This window comes from Trachurus japonicus, chromosome 4, assembly GCF_045865225.1.
Source record: "Trachurus japonicus isolate A0001 chromosome 4, Traja_1.0".
Taxonomy (NCBI): domain Eukaryota; kingdom Metazoa; phylum Chordata; class Actinopteri; order Carangiformes; family Carangidae; genus Trachurus; species Trachurus japonicus.
Genome location: NC_140910.1, coordinates 2650657 through 2663310, shown reverse-complemented (window position 1 = coordinate 2663310; position 12654 = coordinate 2650657). Strand labels below are relative to the sequence as shown.

Genomic DNA, 12654 nt, shown 5'->3' with positions numbered 1-12654 from the left:
ATCGAATTGTGAGATAGTAAAAGATTCCCACCCCTAGTATACACATCACTATAATAGAAGGTAGCCTACTGTATGTAGTGTTGGGAAGGTGCATTTACCCACTGTACATCTAGAGACAGTTTTCTGGTTGTAACTTTGGTTCAATAGAAAAAAAAAATCAACAAGTACATAAAGAAATAAAAAACCTTACAGTGCTAGTCCTCTTGTCCAAAATCCTTAGTAAACTTCTGCAGCTTGTCCAGGTCCTCTGCGTTCACTGAGGGCTTGATCTCTGACAGGGACTTCTTCATGTCGGCCTGTACAGAGGAACACATGCTGATCACTCTGCTCAGCTCAGTAAACTCTGGTAAAAAATTAAAAGTACAAATGAACTTTCTTACCATGGACACAATGGGCTCGAGAAGTTTGTCCCCAGGTACGTCCATCCATGTCATCTCTATGGCGTTGGGGTCTCCTGGTGAGCATGGAGTCAGGAGGTCTTCCACCACTACACCTGGGTTGTTGGACGTTGACCCCCGCACCTGAATTTGTGAGTGTTTGTGTGTGTGTGTGTGTGTGGACACAGAAAAAAGGAAAACGTTACAGTAAACGTAATAATAAACCAGTGTAATACACGTTTAGTTAATCACCGAAACAAAAAAGGATGAAGAGTCAACATCTAACACTACAAACTAAACAATTGGAAGTAATAAATGCATAGTAAATGCAGCCAGCAAGATCATCAGTGTGGAGAGAACCCCTCACGTTCTCTCTTCACCCCCCTGCCCCTGGACCCTCCTGTTGTCCTCCTGGATCAAGGAAGAAAGGAAGGAATGACGAAGGGAAAGATGGGAGGAAAGAAGGAAAGCTCGAAGGAGGGAGGGAACAGATTGGGTCAAAAAGGAAAGAAGAAGTGGACTACAGGGACTACAGGCGGAAATTAGCAATTGTTGCTATAACCTGGCTCAGAGCATCTCTTCTTGTTTTACAAGATTCGTGTTTTTTGTGCATTGTCCCTGTTTTAAGTAAATTCATTCATTCATTCAAGTAAGGATGAAGGGAAGGAAGGAAGGGGAAAAGGATTGTGGAAAGAAGGATGGGAAAGGGGAAGGAAAGAAAGATGGAGGGATAGGGAACAGATCAGGTCAATTGGATCAAAAGAGGAAGGAAGAAGAAGTAAGGACAAAGGGAATAAAGGAAGGAAAGAAGGAAGGGAGAAAGGAAGGAATGAAGGAAGGATGGAGGAAGGGAACAGATTGGGTCAATTTGACCCAGAAGGACGACAGGAGGGTTAACACTGGCTACATTAAGGAACGATACTTTGCACTACAACCACTGATGTACATTATTTTCCACAGCATTTTATTTATATCTATCATATCTAATTTAGGTGAGAGAGAAACGACTTTTCGAGTCTTAGACATATAGAGAACTGACAATAAAAATGTTTGAATCTTTGAAGTAGGTTAATGCGGGATCAGTTTGCGGAGACTGGGATGGTTGAATGAGAATAGCAACAGCCAACTGCAAAAAATGAATGATATACAGTGAAGGCAATCTGTCTTATTTTGGAGCATCTTGAGGTTTGAGGACAGGTAGGACAACAAGCCCAGGTGAACTGTCCCCTGTGTTTTTACCTTTTTGAAGTGAGTGGCTGACTGAACTCTCCTGACAGGCTGCATGAGGGCGTCCCTGACGATGATGCTGATGTCGGCCCCGGAGTAGCCCACCGTCTCCTTGCCCAGAGTGACAAAGTCTGCCTCCGACAGGTCGTTGGGTGTGGATCCCAGCTGCAGTTTGAACATGAAGGAGCGGGCGTTGTCTTCGGGCAGAGGAATGTAGATCCGCTTTTCAAAACTAAAACACAGAGAAAAGATTCAGTGGGACATATGAAGCATTTAACTTCTCTATCCTGGACCACATGTGAGAGGTAGAGATTGTTTTTATGGTTAATAACCTCCTCCTGATGGCAGAGTCCAATGTCCATGGTATATTTGTGGCTCCCAGGACCAGGATTCCCTCATTATCATTTCCAACACCTGAGAAGAGAATGACATAGAAACCATTAGACACAAGGTGCTAGTTTCTAGATCTGAGCTCATTGGTCCGGTGTCTCTCCTTGCTTCACCTTGCATCTGAACCAGGAACTCTGTCCTGGCCCGGCGTGTTGCCTCGCCCTCGTAACAGAGGAGGTCGATGTCATCCATGAAAATGATGGACGGCTTGTGTTCTCGGGCCGCACTGAACAGGTCCTTCACCAACCTGCAGAAACACAGAGGTGGAGAAGTGATGAGTACTTTGTTTCTCATACAGTGCTGCTTGAAAGTTTGTAAACCCACTGAGTGGTTTAGATTTTTCTGTTGTTTTTTATACCATGACTTTCTTTTTTTAACTATTTATTTATACCATGACCTTCTTATTATTATCACTAGTTTTTATATATAAAAAGTCAGGTTTATGTTCATCAATTCCATATCCTTGTTTTGTGTGAGTAGCCAGCAGAGTATGTGAAGCATGGAATCAGACTATGTGCTACATAGATACTCAGCATCACTGCAACTCTGCCCTCAAAACTTCCACCAAGAAGCACCAGACGAAGAATAACTCGGGTGAAGGCCGACACACACATCAGCTCCAGAGAGCTGCAGACCTCTCTGGCAGCATCTGGGAGAAATGTATGTGTCTACAATCAGACAATGAATTCAATAGACATGGTATTAATGGGAGAGTTGATAGAAGGAAGCATGAAGCCTGTTTAAACTTTGACCAGTGATCACTTAGACAAACCAGAGACCTTCTGGGCGTCCATTCTCTGTACAGATGGGTCCAAAATTGAATTATCTGGCCACAATCACATGTTTGGAGGGTTCACACACTTTCAAGCAGCACTGTCTGTCCATCATGTCAGCACCGTGTAGAGGGCGATCCCTGGCCTCACTTTTCATTTTCCCCCAACCACTTGGACACGAGATCGGAGGAGGAGATGGAGAAGAAGGTGGAGTTGTTGGCTTCCGTGGCCACAGCTTTGGCCAGGTAGGACTTCCCTGTTCCTGGGGGGCCGAAGAGAAGGATCCCCCGCCACGGTGTCCGCTTTTCTGCACAAACAGTCATAGATGGATATGGATGGATGGATGGATGGATGGATGGATAGATGTACTTTATTGATCCCAAGCTGGGAAATTACAGTATTGTGTTATCACTATCAGATCCTGTTCACACCAACACACTCATACAAAAGGGATTCAGCTGCAGGTTTACACACCTGTACATTGGATTGGCAGGATGACAGCCTCCTTTAGGGCTTCTTTGGCTCCTTCTAGTCCAGCGACATCATCCCACTTAATGTTTGGCTTTTCCATGACGGTGGCACCTGTGATGGGCGAGTGACACAAAAACTTTATACACTGAAACTCTTTGTACTTTCTGTTAAGTTAGACTGTGATACATTGTTCACCGGCTCTGTCTGGTAAACAAGCCCTATGGTGCAGTTCCGCATGGTTACGTATTTCCGGTATAAAAAAAAAAACATGGATTGATTGATGTCTACAGGAGCCAATCGCGTTGAACGTAAGAGAACCATCAACTCTGGGACTGTTGCAGCTGTGGAGGAAAAACCAGTCCACGGCGTCACGTTATTTTATACTGGATGACTAAAGTGCTAAAGTCGTAATTTACGAGAATAAAGTCGTAAATTTACGAGAATAAGTTTGGCTACGACTAATAACTTTTTCATTTCAAAATTCATGGATCATGTGGACAGCTCTTGTGTTTTTTGTGGGCATAGCCTGATGAAACTTTTGAATGTAGCAATTTTGGTTGGACTTGTGTTCTCATATCTTCCCCCATGTTAACAGGTCATAGCCTACTGTTTTTCCCTGAAAGATGATATATGTTATTATGAAAATAAGAAGAACAAGTGCCTAGATGAACAACACAGCAGACACACAAGACATACAATAATTTATAAAACTACATAGGCTATTTGATATCAAAAATTGAAATATGTCCCAATTTAAGATCTGTAATTTTAAAGCTGGAAAAGGAGGGGATTTTCTTTAGCCAAATTGTTTTGTGTAAATCTTGCTAAAATTATTTTCAAATTTACTATGTATTTTTCCATTAGAGGATAAATCTGGGTTGGTGATAAGATCTTACTTCTGTGGAGGACTTCTCCACATAGACTGGACACCTCGGTGATGAGATGAGTGGAGGTGAAATGGGGACAAAACGATGGAAACAGTTTGGACTGAGACCATGTCGTAGAGTGTTTGAGCCAAGAGCTGAAGTAGCTGCTGTGCTAGAATTGTAGTCAAGACCTCTTAACCCGAGACCAGAGCATACCTAGACCAAACCAATACGAGACCATTTTCAAGACCATGAAGTATTATGTTCTCATAATAATCATGACTGAGGCTTTAATATTTACACTATTCCTCAGCTAAAAAGAAAATATGATTTTGATATAAAATCTAAACTATTATTATACTAGTGATTGAATAAACCAAAGTGAGCAAGTGGCAGAGACATTTGCGGTTAGAAAAAATGTCACTGCAGCTGTGGTCTTGACTGGTCTTGAGACTTTCATGATTTACCCTGCAATCAAATAAAAAATGTATGACACATAACTAAGACATGTATTTTAACTATTAGATACTGTATATTCACAAAGGTTACAATGACTCTGTTTGGTTTCTTGTTGTTTATTTAACCCTGAGACATTAGTTCACAGAACATGTCATATAAGATACAACAAAAGTGCAAACAGCCACCGTACCTTTTACTCATGTAACCTCAGTAAACCCCATAATATTCTTTTAAATAAAGGCAGCACAGTCTGGGTGTACTGTATCTATTAAGAGCTCAGAACACAACTGACTATTTAAGTCTGAAAGTTAAAAGTAGAACCTGTATAAGTGAGACACAGCAGATCAATATTCATGCAGATAGATTCAACATTACTGCTTTTAAAGGCAGCGTTGCACAATATGATGGTAAGATTCAGTGACCATAGAAACCCAGAAACCTCTCTTTGAAGCTGCTAATTAAAGGTTTGTGTGTAGTCCATGTTTTGTTTTGTTTTACTGATGCAGCTTTTTAAAAGAGCCTCACACCAACATGTGATGATAACTTCATATTTCACCCCTTCAGTTTTGTATGTGTGCAATAAAAATCAGTAAAATGTTGTCACATGTTTAAAATGTTATAGTACAACTTCAAACAAGCTGTGCTCCTTATATCACTATAATAGGAGGTATATAGTGTTGAAAGGTGCATTTACCCACTGTCCATTTACAGACAGATAGTTTTCTTTTTTTTAAAAAGAGTTCAATAGAAAAAAATCAACAAGTACGTAAAGAAAAAAAAACAAAAAAAACATACAAATGTGTAAACATGAACCAAAGTGGATTGACATGTTAGTGACAAAAAAAGTGTTGAAATCATTGATTAATAGTTTAGTTATCAGAAAACAAGAGTGATTGATTAAGATTTAGATCGGTGATTAATCATTTTAAGTTGTAATAAAGCCCTAATTGTAGTAAACCACTGATAATATATATATATATATATATATATATATATATATATATATATGATACAGTTTACATTATATATATATATATATGATACAGTTTACATTTTTCCCACTGCGACATGTACTCTGGTCATTTTTGACAATCAGACTAAGAAACGTTGGACTACAGTAACAGACCAAAAGTTTCACTGATTCATTTAAAACCCATAACCGATAGTAAAAAGAACTGTAGTCTGACTCAGCGTGTGTTTAACAGTGCTAGCCCTCTTGTCCAAAATCCTCAGTAAACTTCTGCAGCTTGTCCAGGTCCTCTGAGTTCACTGAGGGCTTGGTCTTTGTCAGGGACCTCTTCATGTCGGCCTGTACAGAGGAACACATGCTGATCACTCCGGGTTTATTAACACACATCAAAACTTTTGTCGAAGTTTAAAAGAGTCTTTTCTTACCATGGACACAATGGGCTCGAGAAGTTTGTCCCCAGGTACGTCCATCCATGTCATCTCTATGGCGTTGGGGTCTCCTGGTGAGCATGGAGTCAGGAGGTCTTCCACCACTACACCTGGGTTGTTGGACGTTGACCCCCGCACCTGAATTTGTGAGTGTGTGTGTGTGTGTGTGGACACAGAAAAAAAGAAACATGAGACAGACAGACCAGTTTAATACGCAAAAACAGTTTCTGCCTCCCAGTTCCACTTGTATGCATAAAGGTTCTGTGTACATGTCGTAATGTGGACGGAAAAAATGTCTTAACAGCTACAAATATTTATTGGTGAATCTGTAGCTATTGTATTGCCCATACAGCAGAAATGAGCTGTGAATAACATTACTAAATATGTTTCCATAAAGTTGCTTATTTACACCTCCAGCTCTGATGTTGGGCTCCCACGCCCACCACTGCTGAAAAATGGGTTTTAAGAGCTTTTCATCTCTAACAAACTGCAGCTGCAACCAAATGCCAACACCAAGAAAGATTAAGGGTCAAGGTCTAAAACTAAAAACCAAAACATCGTAAATAAAAGTTGGTTCATGGGGGATTAGTTAGTGGAGACTGGGATGGGTGAATGAAAATGGCGACACTAACTGTCCCTGTGTTTTTACCTTTTTGAAGTGAGTGGCTGACTGAACTCTCCTGACAGGCTGCATGAGGGCGTCCCTGACGATGATGCTGATGTCGGCCCCGGAGTAGCCCACCGTCTCTTTGCCCAGAGTGACAAAGTCTGCCTCCGACAGGTCGTTGGGTGTGGATCCCAGGTGCAGTTTGAACATGAAGGAGCGGGCGTTGTCTTCGGGCAGAGGAATGTAGATCCGCTTTTCAAATCTAAGACATAGAGAAAAGATTCAGTTGGATATATGAGGTATTAAAAGAGATAGTTCAACATTTTGGCATTGCCATAATCCCTAGTTTTAGCAATAGGTTTGTTACCTTTATTTGTCGGTGCAAGCTCTTTTTAGAACGGCGGAGCAGAGCCGCAAGCTGCTCAGAGCTACGCTACGGAGGCTAATGGGATTTCTTGGTTTCCCTCATCAAACTCATCAAATACACAATCCAACAACTCCAAAACAGTCTGGTGGACAAGTTGTGAGCTGCACATTCACCACGCTATGAGTTAATAACGGAACGTTACGAGACGGAGTTGTTTTTGAGGCAAACGCAGAGACTTCTTGCCGAAAAACTGTCCTCAACAGGAACGTACATCAGTGGTTTTGCATGAATTTACCTCTAAAACAACTCTGTCTCGTAACATTCCATTATTATCTCATAGTGTGGTGAATGTGCAGCTCACAACTTGTCCACAAGTTGGAGTTGTTGGATTGTGTATTTGATGAGTTTGATGAGGGAAACCAAGAAATCCCATTAGCCTCCGTAGCGTAGCTCTGAACAGCTCACGGCTCTGCTCCGCCGTTCTAAAAATAGCTTGCACCAATAAGCCTACTGCTATGACTATAGGGATTATGGCAATGGACCAATTTGCCAAAATGTTGAACTATGCCTATAACTTCTTAATCCTGGACCACATGTGAAAGGTGATCAGGTAGAGATTATTTATATGATTAATAACCTCCTCCTGATGGCAGAGTCCAATGTCCATGGTATATTTGTGGCTCCCAAGACCAGGATTCCCTCATTATCATTTCCAACACCTGAGAAGAGAATGACATTGTAATATAACAGTAAGTTTTACCCTCCTCATCTTTGTGTTATCCTATCTTCCTTGCAATATCCCCACTGTTGTTTTCCCATGGGAACCCACCGGAGTTTCAACTCTCGCAGGACAAGACAAATGAGAAAACAGTAGAACTAGGGAGATGTCAGTTTCTGTAAGGTGTGAAAGACAGAGCCCCTACTAGACCAAAAGGCCATTTGAAGACCCCTGAGAGGTGGTACCTAAAGTATAAATGTAGACGTTTCTCTGTGCTCTGGGTCTTTCCTTCATAATCACCGCATGCAAGGAAATAAAAACTTGTCAGCTGGCAGAAGTCTCTGTCATTATTCACCAGCAACAGAGAATTTCCACAATATCCACCTTTTTCCGAACGTCAAAAACGTAAGCCGGTTTTGCTATTCCGGTGGAATTTTATGTTTACGTTTCCATGGTTTCGGCAGTCGAGGTAAATGCATGGATTTTTTTTTTTTCAATGAAAATCAGAAATGCATGGATCATCACACCAGCTATTAACAATGGATATCACACAAATTGACATCTGTGTTAAAAAGCCAGCATTAATAGATCCATGCGTGAACCACAACTATGACAATGACTGAAAACCATGGAAAAGTAAACGTACAATTCCACAGGAAATGCAAAACCGGCTTCCGGTTTTGACCATAGATGACGTTTGGAAACTTGTGAATAGAAAGCATTAGAAACATGATGTTAGCTTCCCGATCGAAGCTCAGGTGTCAGCTGTCTCTCCTTGCTCACCTTGCATCTGAACCAGGAACTCTGTTTTGATCCGGCGTGCTGCCTCGCTCTCGTTCTCACTCCTGGAGCCACAGAGGGAGTCGATCTCATCAATGAAAATGATGGATGGCTTCTGTTCTCGAGCCATACTGAACAGGCTCTTCACCAACCTGCAGAAACACAGAGGTGGAGAAGTGATGAATATTTTACTTCCATCACGTCAGCACCGTGTAGAGGACGATCCCTGGCCTCACTTTTCACTTTCCCCCAGCCACTTGGACACGAGATCGGAGGAGGAGATGGAGAAGAAGGTGGAGTTGTTGGCTTCCGTGGCCACAGCTTTGGCCAGGTAGGACTTCCCTGTTCCTGGGGGGCCGAAGAGAAGGATCCCCCGCCACGGTGTCCGCTTTCCTGCACAAACAGTTATTGTGTTATCACATCCTGTTCACACCAACACACTCACACAAAAGGGATTCAGCTGCAGGTTTACACACCTGTGAAGAGATGAGGGAATTTGATTGGCAGGATGACAGCCTCCTTTAGGGCTTCTTTGGCTCCTTCAAGTCCAGCGACATCATCCCACTTAATGTTTGGCTTTTCTATGACGATGGCACCTGTGATGGGCGAGTGACATAAAAACTTAATATATGAAGGACTTTCTGTCACATACACTGGACACCAAGGTGATGAGTGGAGGTGAAACACTTGCCCCCCACACACACACATACACTACAATGGGTATAGACTGTAATTTTAATATTAATTATAATTTTGAGCTCTACATTTGCACTTTAACTTATTTTATGGTATGTCCTTGTGTTGTCTATGCTCTGTGTTGGTTTGTGCTCTTGTGGATGGAAGTGCGGCTGTTCTCTGTTATTTATGAGCTACCTGACATTTGAATTTCCTTTCGGGGATGAATAAAGTTCACTCTACTCTACTCTAAACGATGGAAACAGTTTGTTATGTTTGGGGTCACAGATAAGAGGAGACGTCATATCTTTCAGGCACTTTACTCACAGGACTGTAACTCAGTGTACACAGACTGTCTTCTCTCTACTCATTGTCCTCTTTCTTCTGCTCTCCTACCCGTACTCACTCACACAGCCCCACCTATGGTGTGGAGGTCTCTCATTACCACAGCAGTTCACTGCAAGCTTGGTCTTTAAGATTAAACAAATGCTGTGTCACTTACCTGAGAGTTGGTTTGAGAACTTCTTCTTCTCTTTGCCCTCCTCATCACTTTCACTCCTGAAGTTCAATAAAAACAGATCAGATCATGGTCAATTCACACGTGCACACAGGATTGGTGGATGGTGGCGTATATCTATTTAAGACCATGGCTGTGAGAACTGAAAACACTTCTGAGGTCTCTCTGCAGTGACATTTTGGGATGATCTGTGTGTGTAAGCAGTGTGAGATGTTCTTCTCCAACACGCCTGCACCTCACACATTTGGATGGTTTGGATGGTATAAATGTCTTACTCATCAGTCTCACCCTTTGTCATCAGCCTGGGACTCTTTGACGGGTTTGGCTGGAGGAGCGTTCTCTTTTTTCTTCAGGTAGCTCTTCAGCTGCTCGGCTCTTTCCAGGTAATCGCCACACTTGGCCCTGATGCTCTGCTTTGCCTTCTCCCCCTGGGCATCATCTGCAGAAACAACAACACCATAAACCTTTTTTTTTCCCGCTGTCCACACCAGTGAAATTGAACTCAGCTGCTCTGGTCCTAAGTGACTTAGATTATGGAGATAGAAAGAAAAGAAGTGAAGTGTAACAGTAAATAGCTATTATAACAAGAATGCTGTGAAACTCAGGGTCGGGTTCCTCACACTTTATGACGTGAATGAAGTACTGTATTGCATGTTGATAACATCTGAGGGCCTCCTCGTAGTTCTTGGCTTTGTCCTCCTCTGAAGCTTTGTTGGCCAGATCGATCGCTTTCTGTGAACGACACACAGCATGGAAGGGAAAACGTCAGGGTACAGCGTTCTAGTTAACAACACTGGGATCAATGGTTTATAATGTACTGTTACTAATGATACAAACAATAAATACATTCCCTGTAATGTCTGGCGAAGCAGATCATTCAGGAAAGGAATAACTGAGACAGAGCCTGACGCCAAACCTGCTGCAGCCATGCTCAAGGATACCTATGCTGTGCTTCAGCTTGCAATGCTTACTCTCACTTAATTATTTGTTCTAATTTCAGAACTGTCTGACTGAACTGTGATTATGATTCCTATCTGATAATAACATTGTTATAAATGGTCTGATGGTTTGAACCCCACAGATCAGGCATCCTCCAAAAGGTCACAAGAAACATCTGAAGGGTTGTGAGAAGATAAATGAACAAGTAAAGAAAAAGACTTACTATAACATAAATTTACATTTGTATTCTGGACTGAACAAATGATGTGTGATTTGAACCACAAAGCAATCTGAGAGAATTAAATCAGTCTTTGCCCTCTGGGACATCTGACACATTACATATAGCCTATTGAATGACACATTCAATACATGTCTAGCCCATACAAATAAGAATGTTTATGTCTGTGTGTATATATATATTTATTACCATAGACAAATGTTACATAAATAGCCTATATAGCCTATCCATTTAAAGCCCATGTAAACAGAGTTCAAAGATCTGAGATCAAGTTAATGTAAACAACATAAACTTTCCAATAAACTTAGATCTGGTTGCAACATGATATAGAAATCCATATTTCATAAATGTTACTTTAATGATGGATTCTATTTGTGATAATAACACATCTGCTTCTGGTGACATGCAGCATTTAGCAGCACCACTCATGATACAGGAACGTAGCCTGTCACATCTTTGACGGGAACCAGGAACAAAGTGTGTAACTTAGGAGGAACATAGTTCCCACAGAACTGTTGTGAAGCAGAAAATGAAAAGGCTGTAGGCTACTTTTACTTTAGTCCACTACATGAGTAGCCTACATGTACTCAGATGCTTTTCAAAAGAAAAGAACAACTAAGAATTTTTCGCAATTGGCAATAAAAATATAGCTAACTTAGTTCTTAGAACTTGCCCTTAATAATAATAAAAAAAAAACATTAAACATAATTCATTACATACAAATAAGCAGCTGGGAAAGAGGTTTACACGTAGGAAGGTGGTCGGTGTTGACTAATTTAAAGCGAGTGAAACTATTTGAGACACAATGTTATGTAACAGCAGCTTTGACAGGAACTGTCACTCACCTGTAAATTCCCTCCAGCCATGGTAGGCTGCCGTGAGTCCCACAAGTTGTAGATAAAACTGTAAACAAACGGTCTCTGCTCTTTTCTCCGTCACCTGTTAGTTAAACGTCATTCTGTAAGAACTTTAGTCGGAAAACATCGTGAATGTTTGTTTCTCTTCCGCTTCAGGAAAAAGTCTGACGGTCACTTCCGCGGTGGTCACGTGACACCGTTGTCAAAACAACTGCTGTGTTTTTATTCGAAGTTTCATCAACATTCTGAAGGCAACTGAAACGACTCGAGGAGTTCTAGACAAATGGAAACTTTTTACTTTTACTTTTCAAAAAGAGTCGGAAATAACTTCAACCAGTCTACAGGTGAGTTACACCTGAGTAGACCTGTGTACCAGTAGCCTACTGACCTCTAGTGAATACTAGTGGAACTACAGCAAGTTGTCACTGCTGTACATATATGTCACCTATGTATGTCACCCATAGACTGTAAAAGATGTCACCCGTGTCTACTTTTGTTTTTTTAGCCACTTATTCCCCCCATTATTGAAAAAGACAAAAACACAAACACTAATAACTATAGGCCTACAAGTAGCCTAAAACAGGAAATAACAGGTGGGCCAGAGGTAACCTTACATTACATAAAAGGTTTATATGGGTACAGATATTTAATGTTTTTATAGCCTTTTGATTAGTTAAAATTTAACTAATCAAAAGGCTATAAAAACATTAGGCCTTAAATGATCAAGTAACTTAAAATAAAGCTCAATTTCTTTCAAAAACAATGGGTTTTCTTTCTAAATTTACTGCTGGGTATAAAGAATTTTGCCAAAAAATAGGATAAACAGGATAATCATGGAAACCTAAAACAACATTTTCCTTTAGTAGAAAGAAATCTTTGGTGAGATGATCAATAATTAATCTGCTGAGGTCTCTGCCCATAGTTTTTTGGTGTAAGGACAGTAATACAATAGAACAGTTTCTGTAGATTGCAAAAGAGCAATTTGTGTTAATGTC

At 41.0% G+C, this 12654-nt stretch overlaps 1 protein-coding gene across 3 annotated transcripts; it reads right to left on the bottom strand.

The window, feature by feature from the left end:
* Window positions 1-127: 127 nt before the first annotated feature.
* Window positions 128-11820, bottom strand: LOC146988237 (vacuolar protein sorting-associated protein 4B-like). 3 transcript variants are annotated; one of them, XM_085773395.1, is made up of 11 exons: window positions 11648-11820; window positions 10246-10357; window positions 9914-10064; window positions 9611-9666; window positions 3242-3349; window positions 2918-3074; window positions 2108-2241; window positions 1937-2018; window positions 1617-1836; window positions 381-521; window positions 128-296 (listed from the first exon to the last, which is right to left on the bottom strand). In XM_085773395.1, exons 1-11 carry the CDS (start codon window positions 11666-11668, stop codon window positions 195-197), a joined length of 1284 nt encoding a protein of 427 aa, XP_085629521.1. In that variant the 5' UTR covers window positions 11669-11820; the 3' UTR covers window positions 128-194. The 3 variants fall into 3 exon arrangements, with proteins under 3 accessions (XP_085629521.1, XP_085629520.1, XP_085629519.1); XM_085773394.1 differs by lacking the exons at window positions 2108-2241; window positions 2918-3074; window positions 3242-3349 and adding exons at window positions 8437-8585; window positions 8670-8826; window positions 8910-9029 and having other exon boundaries at window positions 138-296; XM_085773393.1 differs by lacking the exons at window positions 128-296; window positions 381-521; window positions 1617-1836; ... (2 more) ...; window positions 2918-3074; window positions 3242-3349 and adding exons at window positions 5584-5872; window positions 5959-6099; window positions 6611-6830; ... (2 more) ...; window positions 8670-8826; window positions 8910-9029.
* Window positions 11821-12654: the final 834 nt, after the last annotated feature.

Bases quoted from the DNA above. Each gene is read 5' to 3' on its own strand.
- LOC146988237 (XM_085773394.1), bottom strand. From the start codon at position 11,668: ATGGCTGGAGGGAATTTACAG. The intron at 9,030-9,610 runs GTAAGTGACACA...CGCCCATCACAG, and splicing joins GTTCTCAAACCAACTCTCAG to GTGCCATCGTCATAGAAAAG. The intron at 8,827-8,909 runs GTGTGTAAACCT...CTGTTTGTGCAG, and splicing joins ATTCCCTCATCTCTTCACAG to GAAAGCGGACACCGTGGCGG.